This window comes from Bos mutus, chromosome 11 (assembly GCF_027580195.1).
Source record: "Bos mutus isolate GX-2022 chromosome 11, NWIPB_WYAK_1.1, whole genome shotgun sequence".
Taxonomy (NCBI): domain Eukaryota; kingdom Metazoa; phylum Chordata; class Mammalia; order Artiodactyla; family Bovidae; genus Bos; species Bos mutus.
Window position 1 is genome coordinate 57,536,721 of NC_091627.1, and position 14,201 is coordinate 57,550,921.

A 14,201-nucleotide genomic window follows, 5' to 3' on the forward strand; every position below is an offset into this window, starting at 1 on the left:
GACACAACTGAGCAAATGGATTGAACTGAACTGAACTGAGAACCAAATTAAAATACTGTACAGAAATCAAAATAAGTTTTGACATAAATGGAAACATAATGATTTTAGAGAAATTCAGTACAAGCTATCAGGAAAACTGGAGGGACTTCCACTATGTCCAGTGGCTAAGAACCCGTTCTCCCAATGCATGGGGCCTGGGTATGATGCTTGGTCAGGGAACTAGATCCCATGTGCTGCAGCCAGAGATTCTGCATGGCACAACTTAGAGTTTCACATGATGCAAGGAAGACATGGACAGCAAAGCAAATAAATAAATATTTCTTTAAATAAAAGGAAAACTGGAAAACTTACAGCTGCAAAAAGCTGTAACTCAAAGAGATAATTTGAGTAAAGAGGCAGATATACTATTTAGTAAACCTAATGCTTAAAAGTTAGAACTGGACATGGGACAGCAGACTGGTTCCAAATAGGAAAAGGAGTACATTAAGGCTGTATATTGTCATCCTGCTTCTTTAACTTACATGCAGAGTACATCATGAGACATGCTGTGCTGGAGGAAGCACAAGCTGGAATCAAGATTGCTGGGAGAAATATCAATAACCTCAGACATGCAGATGGCACCACCCTTATGGCAGAAAGTGAAGAGGAACTAAAAATCCTCTTGAAAGTGAAAGAGGAGAGTGAAAAAGTTGGCTTAAAGCTCAACATTCAGAAAACTAAGATCATGGCATCTGGTCCCATCAGTTCATGGGAAATAGATGGGGAAACAGTGGAAACAGTGGCTGACTTTATTTTTTTGGGCTCCAAAATTACTGCAGATGGTGACTGCAGCCATGAAATTAAAAGACGCTTACTTCCTGTAAGGAAAGTTATGACCAACCTAGACAGTATATTAAAAAGCAGAGAGATTACTTTGCCAACAAAGGTCCATCGTCAAGGATATGATTTTTCCAGTGGTCATGTGAGAATTGGACTATAAAGAAAGCTGAGTGCTGAAGAATTGATGCTTTTGAACTGTGGTGTTGGAGAAGACTCTTGAGAGTCCCTTGAACTGCAAGGAGATCCAACCAGTCCATCCTAAAGGAGATCAGTCCTGGTGTTCATTGGAAGGACTGATGTTGAAGCTGAAACTCCAATACTTTGACCACCTGATGCAAAGAGCTGACTCATTTGAAAAAACCCTGATGCTAGGAAAGATTGAGGAGGAGAAGAAGGAGGAGAAGGGGATGACAGAGGACAAGATGGTTGGATGGCATCACCGACTCAATGGAAGTGGGTTTGGGCAGACTCTGGGAGTTGGAGATGGACAGGGAGGCCTTGACTGCTGCGGTTCATGGGGTCACAAAGAGTTGGACACGACTCAGCGACTGAACTGAACTGAACTGACTTAATGCTTAAAAGTACAAAATCTCTATTTTGACCTCTCCCCACATTGTACTTCTGGCAGCCACTGATCTATTTTCTGTTTCTATGAGTTCTGTTTTTTTTTTTTTCTTTTGTTTGTTTAATTTTCAGATTCCACACGTAAGCGAGATCTTGTTGTTTAATTGTAGTCATTTTGATGCCATCATTTCATGGTAGTTTTAACATAGAATTCCCTCATGAGTTATGGTATTTAACACTTTTTCAAATATTCATTGGCTATTCTTCCTTTATGAAGTGACTGTTCAAATATTGTGCCTGTTTAAAAAAATCAGAGTGTTTTGGTACTATTATTAATGCAATACTTGCTGTGATAAAGAACCTACGAACAGACCCACATTTATATAGTCATTTGATTTCTGACCCAGATGTCAAAGCAATTCAACGGGAAAATAAAAATCTTTTCAACAAATTGATCTGAAGCAACAGAATTTCAACCCAGCTCATTTGAGGTGAATCACAGACCTAAATGTAGAAAACTTTAAAACTGCTAGAAGAAACAAGAGGATATCTTCATGACACTGGGGAAAGCAAAGATTTCTTGAAGAAGATTTACTTGCAATGGGCCAGTCCATGGGACCCCACGACTGCAAACGGATAGGACTTATGGACTTGTGCTAGGTTCTTGTCACGTGGGACCCCAGGGCCCCTTGTCCATACCCCTTAGCACCCCAGAAAAGGGCTAGCTGGAATATCTGATCTTACTGAATTCCCCAAAGATATTTGTATATGTGTGTATTTACCGATATGTGTATTTACTGAATACGGTAAAGAAAGACATGAGTCACCTTGGGCTTTTCCCCCTTCACTAATGTGGTCTCCACATGTATGCCATGGTCTTTTTATGTGGTTAGAAAAGAGGAGGCTTATGGGTGGGGGGTGGGGGTAGTTCCTGACCTGTTGGCCACAGGGGAAGCAGCTCTAGCCTGGAAACCTAGAGACAGGGCCAGTGTGGACTGGGGAGGAACTTGGACTTTAGAGTCTGAGTTCAAATTCCCAGGCCTGTTGGATTTGAGTTGTGTGTCTTTGGAAAATTCACTGGACCTCTCTGAGTCCTGGTTTCCTTACATGAGGTGAACCAGTTTGACATCAGATGGCTATATGGACTTAGGAATTAAGGACGGATCAGACAGCAGAAGCCAGGTGGTGCTCATGGTAAAGAACCTGTCTGCCAATGCAAGAGACATAAGAGTTTCAGGTTCAATCCCTGGTCTGGAAAGATTCCACCTGCAGGGGGCAACTAAGCCCGTGTGCCACAACTACTGAACCCTTGCCCTAGAGCCTGTGCTCCTCAACAAGAGAAGCCACTGCAGTGAGAAGCCCATGCACTAGGCTTTGCTTGCGGCAACTAGAGAAAGCCCACATGCAGCAATGGACACCCAGTGCTGTCAAAAACGGAGAAGGCAATGGCACCCCACTCCAGTACTCTTGCCTGGAAAATCCCATGGACGGAGGAGCCTGGTGGGCTGCAGTCCATGGGGTCGCTAAGAGTCGGACACGACTGAGTGACTTCACTTTCACTTTTCACTTTCATGCATTGGAGAAGGAAATGGCAACCCACTTCAGTGTTCTTGCCTGGAGAATCCCAGGGACAGGGGAGCCTGGTGGGCTGCCGTCTCTGGGGTCGCACAGAGTCGGACACGACTGAAGCGACTTAGCAGCAGCAGCAGCAGCTGTCAAAAAATTTAAAAGAAAATTTAAAGAAAGCTGCTTAAAAACCATTTTCTGGTGTAAATGGTATTTCTATAAATCTTTTATAATTAGTTAATTTCCAGTTTTATTGAGATACAATTGACATATAGCATTATATAAGTTTAAGGTATACAGCATAATGATTTGACTTACATTCATCATAAAATTATTATCACAGCAGGTTAGTGAATAACCATCATCTCATATAAATACAACAATAAATAAATAGAAAAAAATTTTTATTCGTAAGAAAAGCTCTTAAAATTTACTATGTTTATAATTTTCATTTATAATGCACAGCAGCATTCATTATCTTTATCTATTGTACCTTACATCCCTAATATTTACTTATCTTATAACTGGACATTTGTACCTTCTGACCATCTTCACCCAATCCCACCCCTTACCCTACCACCCCAGCCTCTGGTAACCACAAATTTGATCTCTTTTTTCTAAGAGTTTGTCTTTAAAGTATAATTGACCTACAACACTATGTTAGCAGAGTTCCAAAGAATAGCAAGGAAAGATAAGAAAGCCTTCCTCAGTGATCAGTGCAAAGAAATAGAGGAAAACAACAGAATGGGAAAGACTAGAGATCTCTTCAAGAAAATTAGAGATACCAAGGGAACATTTCATGCAAAGATGGGCTCCATAAAAGGACAGAAATGGTATGGACCTAACAGAAGCAGAAGATATTAAGAAGAGGTGGCAAGAATACACAGAAGAACTGTACAAAAAAGATCTTCACAACTCAGATAATCGCAATGGTGTGATCACTCATCTAGAGCCAGACATCCTGGAATGTGAAGTCAAGTGGGCCTTAGGAAGCATCACTATGAACAAAGCTAGTGGAGGTGATGGAATTCCAGTGGAGCTATTTCAAATCCTGAAAGATGATGCTGTGAAAGTGCTGCACTCAATATGCCAGCACATTTGGAAAACTCAGCAGTGGCCACAGGATTGGAAAAGGTCAGTTTTCATTCCAATCCCAAAGAAAGGCAATGCCAAAGAATGCTCAAACTACCGCACAATTGCACTCATCTCACACGCTAGTAAAGTAATGCTCAAAATTCTCCAAGCCAGGCTTCAGCAATACGTGAACCGTGAACTTCCAGAAGTTCAAGCTGGTTTTAGAAAAGGCAGAGGAACCAGAGATCAAATTGCCAACATCCGCTGGATCATGGAAAAAGCAAGAGAGTTCCAGAGAAACATCTATTTCTGCTTTCTTGACTATGCCAAGGCCTTTGACTGTGTGGATCACAATAAACTGTGGAAAATTCTGAAAGAGATGGGAGTACCAGACCACCTGACCTGCCACTTGAGAAACCTGTATGAAAGTCAGGAAGCAAAAATTAGAACTGGACATGGAACAACAGACTGGTTCCAAATAGGAAAAGGAGTACATCAAGGCTGTATATTGTCACCCTGCTTCTTTAACGTACATGGGGAGTACATCATGAGACACGCTGGGCTGGAAGAAGCACAAGCTGGAATCAAGATTGCTGGGAGAAATATCAATAACCTCAGACATGCAGATGACACCACCCTTATGGCAGAAAGTGAAGAGGAACTAAAGAGCCTCTTGATGAAAGTGAAAGAGGAGAGTGAAACAGTTGGCTTAAAGCTCAACATTCAGAAAATGAAGATCATGGCATCTGGTCCCATCAGTTCATGGGAAATAGATGGGGAAACAGTGGAAACAGTGTCAGACTTTATTTTTCTGGGCCCCCAAAATCACTGCAGATGGTGACTGCAGCCATGAAATTGAAAGATGCTTACCCCTTGGAAGGAAAGTTATGACCAACCTAGACAGTATATTAAAAAGCAGAGAGATTACTTTGCCAACAAAGGTCCATGTAGTCAGGGCTATGGTTTTTCCAGTAGTCATGTATGGATGTGAGAGTTGGCCTATAAAGAAAGCTGAGAGCCAAAGAATTGATGCTTTTGAACTGTGGTGTTGGAAAAGACTCTTGAGAGTCCCTTGAACTGCAAGGAGATCCAACCAGTCTATCCTTAAGCAAATCAGTCCTGAATATTCATTGGAAGGACTGATGCTGAATCTGAAACTCCAATACTTTGACCACCTGATGTGAAGAGCTGACTCATTAGAAAAGATCCTGATGCTGGGAAAGATTGAAGGTGGGAGGAGAAGGGGACAACAGAGGATGAGATGGTTGGATGGCATCACTGACTCAATGGGCATGAGTTTGGGTGAACTCCGGGAGCTGGTGATGGACAGGGAGGCCTGGTGTGTTGCAGTCCATGGGGTCACAAAGAGTCGGACACGACTGAGCCACTGGACTGAACTGAACATAGAGATTCAATATTTCTATAAATTTCAGAATGATCCCCACTATGAGTCTAGTGTCATCTGTCATCTGTCAATATTCCTATAAATCTGCTTGGTGAACTTATAAGTAGTCTCATTCATTGTTTCTTTCTTATCTGATTAAAGTGTTTTCAATAAAAAGCAAAAATAAGAGATCAAAAGTGCTGAAAATGCTTGAATTCCTTGCTCTTTAGTCTGACATTCAGTGGCTTCCATACAGGTAGGAATAAAGATGGTGTGTTTCTATGTGTGTGTGTGTGAATTTAGAGTATTTGAAGGTGTGTGGCTGTGAATTAGTGTGAATATATGTGAATACATGGGTGTCCAGGAGGGTGTGTGTGAGTGTGTCAGTTTGTGAGTGCTTTGGAGAGTGTGTGGCTCTCAGTTCGTGTAACCCTGTGTAAGTGTGTGACATGAGTTAGTGTGAGTTGTCTGCTTGCCTGGGGTTGGGGCGAACAACCTGAAAGCATTCAGGGGATCCCCACCCTTCTCAGTTCAGTCCGATTCATCGTAGGCTGCAGCACTGTGAGTGTTTCCCCCATTCTCAACTCTTCAGGAGGAAAAGAAGTGACAGTGAGGAGGACCCCAACTCTTCTCCTCACAGAGAGGACAGTCAGGGTCCTGTTCCCCACCGTCACTCACACTTGCAGAGAGCCAGTCACCATCTGCGGTGGCGCACATCTGTCTGTCTGTTTCTTGTTTTCATGAAGATTGCTTCTTGGGCTCCAGAAGCTGCTAGGCCAGTGACCTTCCTGGTCACACAGGCCTGAGAAGGTGGCTGGATCAGCCACCATCATTCAGTCCCTCAAATCCTTCTTGATCAAAAGATTCTGTGGCCAAAGTTGTTGGGAAAGGCTGAGAACTCAGCTCAGGGTCCACAGCCCACCCTATCATGGTAAAGGTGCTGAGAAGTCCCATGGCAAGCACGTAAACCTGTGGAATCTTCTAGCCCTGCATTTTCACATGAGGACTGGTGCACCACCTCCCACTCCCCTTGACAGCAGCTATTAATCTCCCACAGAACCGGCATTTATTTACAGAAGCTATGTTGGGGTTATCCTCTAGTTCATGTTAACAGCCTATATGTGCCAGCATATCTCAGGCTACCAAGCTTCCTCAGACACACAAACACGCCACCTTGGGGCCCTCCGAGGAGACAACACTAAATACATTTTTACAGATAAGGGGCCAGGGCAGCTAAGAGATGGAGTATCTTGCTTAAGGCACCCCCATTTCATAAGAGGCTAAACTGCCTTGGGACTCTATCCTTTTTCTTCTCAGCAGAATCTCAGTGGAGAGCTTGGCCTTGCATGGGCTCAGGAAACATGCAGCATTTTGTTATTTTATTTATATTTATTTTTATTTATTTGCCTGTGCTGGGTCTTACTTGCAGCACATGGGATCTAGTTCCCCGACCAGGGCTCAAACCTGCCCCCCCTGCCCTGGGACCATAGAGTCTTAGCCACTGGACCACCAGGGAAGTCCCAACATACAACATTTTAGAGGAAGAGGCTCAGATGATGCTTGGGCCTCAGACATTGATGGGATTCCTAGGGAGGTGGGAGGAGGTGTCTTATTAGAGATAACACTAAAGGGGGGTTGGGATTCCCCCATAATTTGGTGGTAAAGAATCCATCTGCAATGCAGGAGATGCAGGCTTCATCCCTGGGTCAGGAAGATCCCCTGGAGGAGGCCATGACAACCCACTCCAGTATTCTTGCCTGGAGACTCCCATGGACAGAGGAGGCTGGCGGGCTACAGTCCATGGGGTCACAGAGAGTCAGACACGACTGAAATGACTTAGCACACATGCACAGGGGGATTGAGGGGTGGGAGGTGCTGAAGCGGGGTGCTAATTTGTCCTGGCTGGACACCTCTGCCACTTCAGCAGCTGGCGGTGAAAGGCCTGAAGGAGGCAGAAGGGAGGTTCTAGTCCCTACAATGCCTCCTGTTAGCCTTGTGGCTCCTGTCAGTCCCTCCTGTTCACTCAGTTTCCTCATCTGAACCATGGAGAAGTTGACTTAAGGTTGTCAGACAAACTACAGCATGCCCAGTTTAATTTGAATTTCAGGTAAACAGCAAATACTTTTCAGTGTAAGTATATTCCATGCAGTATTTGGGACATACGGATACTAAGAAATTAATTTTATCTAATATTCAAATTTAACTGGGTGAAAGTGAAAGTGAAGTCACTCAGTCGTGTCCGACTCTTTGCAACCCCACGGACTGTAGCCTACCAGGCTCCTCTGTCCATGGGATTTTCCAGGCAAGAATACTGGAATGGGTTGCCATTTCCTTCTCCAGGGGATCTTCCCAACCCAGGGATCGAACCCCAGGTATCCCGCATTGCAGGCAGACGCTTTACCATCTGAGCCACCAGGGAAGCTCAAATTTAACTGGGTAGCCTGTATTTTTCTTACAGATGAGGGCCAATGGCCTTTATGACACAGATGACTATTCAGAGGCCCAGAAGTTGGGACCAGACCCCTGGCTGGGGCTTCCTTCCTTTCCATTGGTTGTCTCTCCCCATCAGCCAGGTCACTGCCAGGCTGGGCTGAACCTGGCTCTGAGGGAAAGGCCCAGCCTCTTTGGTGATGTTGAGAAGGCTGGTGTGGGTCTAGGGCACCTGAGGTGCCCATGGAGCTCATGATCAGGGTCCATGAAGCCCAAGAATGCAGAGCTGGGAGGGGGAGCTGTCAGGATCTACCCTGAGGGCACCTTTTTCTACGTCTGAATCAGGTAGTGCTACATTGGCTTAAATGGCTGGAAGGAGACCCGGAATACGAGGAGAAGGATGACGTGGCGACACCAGCCCAGACCTCTGGGGTGGGAGGAAGAGATGAGGCAGGGGGCATGGATGCTTACCTGGCCAAGAGCCCTACCCGACCCCTCAGTAGTGGGGACTTCTCCTCCCGTTACCACATCAGGGCAGGGTGGGCATCATGGCGGCCAGTGCTCTCCATTAACACCCGGCTCAGCTCAGAAAGTTCTAGTGCTGGGCAGGGGGGGTGGAGAGGGATGTGTGGAAGCTCTGAGGTACATACCTCCCCCCACTTCTCCATAGACTGACACTGGTGTTTGTGGTAAACCCAGTGACACGGGAGGTGGCTGATAAGAGGAAAAGAACCCTGTCCAGTCAGATTGCCAAGTTCCCAGCCTCTATAAAACAGGCTGTGGAGGGAGCCTGGGCAGCTGCCCACCATGACCTCTTGGGCTGTTCTGCTCGTCACCTCGGTGCTCCTGGTCGCTCCAGGTGAGGACATTCCCCTTGGGGTAGATCCCAATGGCTCCTCCTCCCAGCCCTGCTTTCTCAGGCTTTGTGGACCCAAACATGAGCTCCAAGGTCACCTCAGGTCCCACAGCCTTCTCACCATCACCACGGAGGCTGGGCCTTACCCTCAGAGTCAGGTTCAGCCCGGCCTGGCAGTGACCTGGCCAATGGGGAGAGAGAGCCAGTGGGAAAGAAGGGAGCCCCAGCCAGGGGTCTGGTCCCAATTCTACTGCTCAGGCTATGGGGCCCAGGGGGCTCCCTTTCCCTTCCTGGGCCTCTGGCTCTTCATCTGCATCATGAAGATCACTGACCCACCGGTGGGTCTGAGGTTTCTTCTGGCCCACAATGGCCAGGGTGATGACAGGGCATCTGAGTGAATGGGGACCTCTCACTGTTCCAGACTCACTCCCTTGTCCCCATACCTTTCCTCTCTCCCAGTGCCCGGGCTCACTGGAAGTTCTAAGGGTTTAGCTGAGTGCAAGGACCCTTCTGGAGGGGAGAACAGGTTAGGCTGGGCCACCTGACATGAGGTTTTTTTTTTGAGGAAAGAGAAAAAGAAAAACAATCCCTTAAAAGAAGATGAGGGAAGTTTCCTTTTAGACGGGCCCCAAATCTGTGTGTGTGTGTGTGTGTGAGAGAGAGAGAGAGAGAGAGAGACACACACACACACACACACACACACACACACAGACAGACAACAAGACAGAGAGACAGAGATGGTGGTGCAATGGTGATGGCTGGGGGGACTTATCCTCTTTGCTCTCCAAGGAACTTGAGAGTGTGTGTTTCTCCTGACAGTGGGTCAGAGCAGCCCCAGGGCAGAGCAAGGCAGCAGGCGCCTGGGTCCCCTCACAAAGCCGCCTCCCCGTCCTGGGTGCCAGCTGCCTCCTGGGCTCTCCCAGCCAGAAGCAATGACTTCTCCTCTCCCTCTGTCTGTGGAGGGCTGCTCATGCTGTTTCTTCCCCAGGGCTGGCCTTTTCTGGTCTGACTCCTGAGTGCCATGACCAGGCGACGGCCCATCTGTGGGATGGAGACAAGTTGCGCCAGGGCCTGGCCCCGGAGGATCCCCAGGTACACGGATGGCTTCCTGCTGCTCCCCCACCATCCCTCTCCTTCCTTTCCTCCCTGGGCAGCGCCAGGGGCGAGGGCCTGGAGACTGAACTGGTCAGGGGATGGGGAGGCAGGGCTGGGAGCTGAAGATGCTGGTTTTGTTCACACTTGTACCTGACTGTGGGATGGGGGCTACCCTGGTGGCTGGGCCCTCCCCAAGAGCCTCCTCCTTGTCTGATGGTAGAACAGCAGAGGGGCAGATGCTGGGCTGGGGCCGGTGCTGTGGGTGTGGGGGCAGGTCGTGGGGTCTCTCAGCCCCTCAAAGACAGGCAGAGAGATGGGCAGGGGCCAGCCAGTCTGGCTCAGGTCCTCATATGGACAGACAGATCATGGGTCATCCTACTGGCCTTGAAAGCCCCCAAGGGCCCCTTCCTGGTGCCCTTCCAAGGTTGGGGTGTCCGAGAGACCACTCTGAGGGACTTCCTTTCCTAATAGGGTGACCTGGTGCTCCAAAGAGAAGAGCTGAACCAATTCTGTGGTCCTTGTCAGAAGATAATGCAGATGTTGAAGTACATGGTGGGAAATAGGCCCAGCAAGGTGAGACTGGAGGCGTGTGGAGCTTGTTGGGTGGAGTGGTGCCCCTGAGGGGGTGGGGAGGGCGGCAGATGGTGAAGAGGGCTACCAGAATGGCTGAGGGTCTGTGGGCTGCTCAAATGTGTGCCAATGGACTTTGGAGAATTCCCTCAACTTGAGGCATTCTGGGAGTGTGAAAGTGGGAGGAAGAGTGTGTGGTTTCCATCAAGTTCTTGAAGGGAACCTGTCCCCAGGGAAGGTAGGGACCTCCCATTCATGTCCAGGATATGGCTCTGGGAGGTTGGTTCCAGATCAAGCCTGAGTCAGGAAAGGTATGTCCCAGGTTCTCCACATCCGAGCTGTATGGCTTGGACAAGTCATAAACACTTTGTGAGCCTCAGTTTTCTTACCTATGGAATGGGATGGACAAGAACCCCAAGTTGCCTAGGACTTTTTTTAAACAGATGATTTTATTTATGTGTTTATTTGACTGTGCTGGGTCTTGGTTGCCTCTCAGACTTTCTCTCTAGTTGCTCTGAGTGGGGGCTACTCTGTCACTGGGGTGCTCAGGCTTCTCACTGCGGTGGCTCTTCCTGTTGTGGAGCACTGGCTCTCAGCATGCGGACTTCAGTAGTTGAGACACGTGGGCTCAGTAGTTGTGGCTCCTGGGCTCTACAGCACAGGCTCAGTGGTTGTGTTGCACCAGCTTCCTTGCTCCCCAGCGTGTGGGGTCTTCCTGGACCTCAGATCCTCTCCTGTACTGGCAGGTGGATTCTTCACCATGAGCCACCAGGGAAGTCCTGCCTAGGCCTTTTAAAGGAGCTGAAAAGTGGGATGTACTTAGCTCCAACTTAATGCTTAAGAAGTGGATGTATCATCACAGGAATCAGTTTCACTCTCCCCCTGCCCCCCTTAGCTCCCTTGACCTGCTTAGCCCTCTGTCTTCATCCTGGGATCCTCAGATTTATCCTCTTCCCCTGGGATGGCAGGATAAGATATTCCAAAATCAATGAACCAAGGCTTCAAGTTCAGATCCCCTCCTAACCCACTGCACCCAACCCCAACCCCCACCCCCCCAACCCAGCACCAGTCAGGCCCTGGACCCAGAAGCTACGTAGGCAGAGCCTTTAAAGTGGGTCTGGGCACCACTCTCCACCCAGAAGACAGGGCCCAGGTATATAGGAGCTGAGACTCAGCAGGACCAATTGTCTTTTCCGGAGCCCCTGCTGGTCAGGCTTGGGCCAGGACTCAGGGATGAGGAACAGGGGCTGAGCCCTGTTTCTCCAGTCCCCGCTCCAGTGGCCACCAGGCACCAGCTCCCTGGCCACTGGTCCCATTGCCAGACCCGCCTGGGGACCAAAGCTGCCAGGGCTTGCAGAAAGGCAATGCCAGGCAGAGTTCACCTGAGGTCTATTTCCCACCACGGCGCTACCGCTCCAGAATGTCATCATCCGTGTGACCTCCAAGGTGTGCAGCAAGATGGGGCTGTGGAGCATCCTTTGCAACCAGATGATGAAGAAGTATCTCAATCACATCTCTAAGGACATCATGGCTAGGAAGACACCTCAGGCCATCTGTGTGGACATCAAGTTGTGCAAGCGCAAGGCAGGTACGTGCAGAGGCAACAGAAGGGAGTTATTTCCTGACAGCTTCCCCGCAAATGTGCAATAGAGTTTACAAACACAGGAAGGCACCTGTCAGAGAGAACTTGCTAAGTAGCTCACACCTGCCCCTCCCAGCCTTCTGGCCATATGACACATCACTCCAATCACTCCCAACAGGGACAGCGTTGAGCAGATGGGCAGGTAGACCTTGGCTCCTACCAAAGTCCTTTCTCAACATTTGAGAAAAACTCCTAACAGCCTGAGGCAACCTCCCCCTGCCCCTCCCCACACTCCCACAAACAGTCCTGGAGTTAAATCAGGTCCCCATTTCTCCTCAGCTGTGTGACCTTGGGCAAGTGGCTAAACCTCTTCGAGCTTCAGTTTTCTCACCTGTGAAAGGGGGATAATGACTCCTGTTTCTGAGGTTGGGGTGAGGACTGAATAAGACCATCATGTATGACGAGGCTGACACCAAGGAAATGGCCTGAGACTAAGATACTGGAGACATCAGAGCCTGATCGAACTCCAACCTCCCAGCCCACCCCTGATCCCAGAATGGGAGCCGAGGCCACATCCTTCTCCATGACATAGGGGCCTAAGAGCTGGGCTGGAGGAATCTCATGGGGTGGGAGGAGGGCTAGGGCTGCCCAGGCTATGCCTGGAGATTTCAGGCAATGGCTACAAGAGATGGGACGGGGAAGGGGTCCTCCGTTCGGGTCTGGCAGCTCATCCACTCTCACTGATGCTTTGCGGCCTGATGCTTGCAGATTGCCCATTAGTATGAGGTCCCCACCGTTTCCTGTGGCTTTTATTTTCAAAGCCCCACCACCTACACAGGCTCCTGAAGGGCTTCCAGGAGGGGACACTGCATGTGTACCACAAGGACAGGTGGCTCTGAGTCCCCATCCCCTCTAGAGACCCCACACACCGCCCATTGCTGTCTCTTCTCTCCACACCAGGTCTCATCTGAGCCCCCGGATCCCCCAACCCCACCCTGGGGAAGAAGTACAGAAACTCCAGCATCCTCGGTCAGCTCCTTCCTTCCTGAATCCAGGAGTCTTCACTCTAGTTTCTCTCATCTAACTTCTTCCACTGCCTTCCCCGCTCAGGAGAATAAAATATCAAGCAAGAATTTTTGCAGCTTCTTTTCCTTTGCTGGGTTTCAGAGGAGGGGCACGCTCATCTGACTCATGAGTTCATTCAATAAACATGCTGTATGTCCACCTGTGATCCTAGATGCTAGGGATTTAGCAGTGAATAAGACAACTTAGCAGCTCTCACACATGTGGTCATGAAATGCTTATTGTGCTGCATGTCACTCCAAGAACCTGGAGTACACTACGAATATACCCCCAGGAACTCTCAGATCAGCTGGGGAAACCAGCCGGGTTAGGGTTTTGTTGTTATTCAGTCGATCAGCTGTGTTCGACCCTTTGCCACCGCATGGACTGCAGCATGCCAGGCTTCCCTGTCCTTCACTATATTCTGAAGCTTGTTCAACTCATATCCATTGAATCAGTGATCTCATCCAACCATCTCATTCTCTGTCATCCCCTTCTTCTCCTGCCCTCAGTCTTTCCCAGCATCAGGGTCTTTTCTAATGAGTTGGCTCTTTGCATCAAGTGGTCAAAGTATTAGAGCTTCAGCTTCAGCATCAGTCCTTCCAATGAAAATTCAGAGTTGATTTCCTTTAAGATTGACTGGTTGGTTCTCATTGATGTCCAAGGTATTCTCAAGAGTCTTCTCCAGCACCACAATTTGAAAGCATCAGTTCTTCAGTGCTCAGCCTTCTTTATTGTTCAACTCTCACATCTGTACATGAGTACTGGAAAAACCATAGCTTTGACTATATGGACCTTTGTCAGCAAAGTGATGTCTCTAGATTTTCTTTCAAGGAGCAAACGTCTTTTAATTTCAAGGCTGTAGTTACTGTCCTCAGTGATTTTGGAGCTCAAGAAAATAAAGTCTGTCACTGTTTCCATTTTTGTCCTCATCTATTTGCCATGAAGTGATGAGACCGGATGCCATGATCTTAATTTTTTGAATGTTAAGTTTTAAGCCAGGTTTTTTACTCTTAGGGTTAGAGTTCTTCTGGATATTAGGAACTGAAACTTAGCCTTTTACTTCTCACAGAAGGCAGCCTTCTCCTTTTTTTTTTTTTTTTTTTTGGCTGTGCCTTGAGTTTGGGTGAACTCTAGGAGTTGGTGATGGACAGGGAGGCCTGGGGTGCTGCAGTTCATGGGGTCACAAAGAGTCAGAC

At 48.2% G+C, this 14,201-nt stretch overlaps 1 protein-coding gene across 2 annotated transcripts; it reads left to right on the forward strand.

Annotated features, from left to right (window-relative positions):
• The first annotated feature begins 8,431 nt into the window (after positions 1-8,431).
• Positions 8,432-13,926, forward strand: LOC102275400 (antimicrobial peptide NK-lysin). 2 transcript variants are annotated; one of them, XM_005891665.2, is made up of 5 exons: positions 8,434-8,696; positions 9,682-9,785; positions 10,260-10,361; positions 11,778-11,946; positions 12,901-13,926. In XM_005891665.2, exons 1-5 carry the CDS (start codon positions 8,645-8,647, stop codon positions 12,909-12,911), a joined length of 438 nt encoding a protein of 145 aa, XP_005891727.1. In that variant the 5' UTR covers positions 8,434-8,644; the 3' UTR covers positions 12,912-13,926. The 2 variants fall into 2 exon arrangements, with proteins under 2 accessions (XP_070235526.1, XP_005891727.1); XM_070379425.1 differs by lacking the exon at positions 12,901-13,926 and having other exon boundaries at positions 8,432-8,696; positions 11,778-12,892.
• Positions 13,927-14,201: the final 275 nt, after the last annotated feature.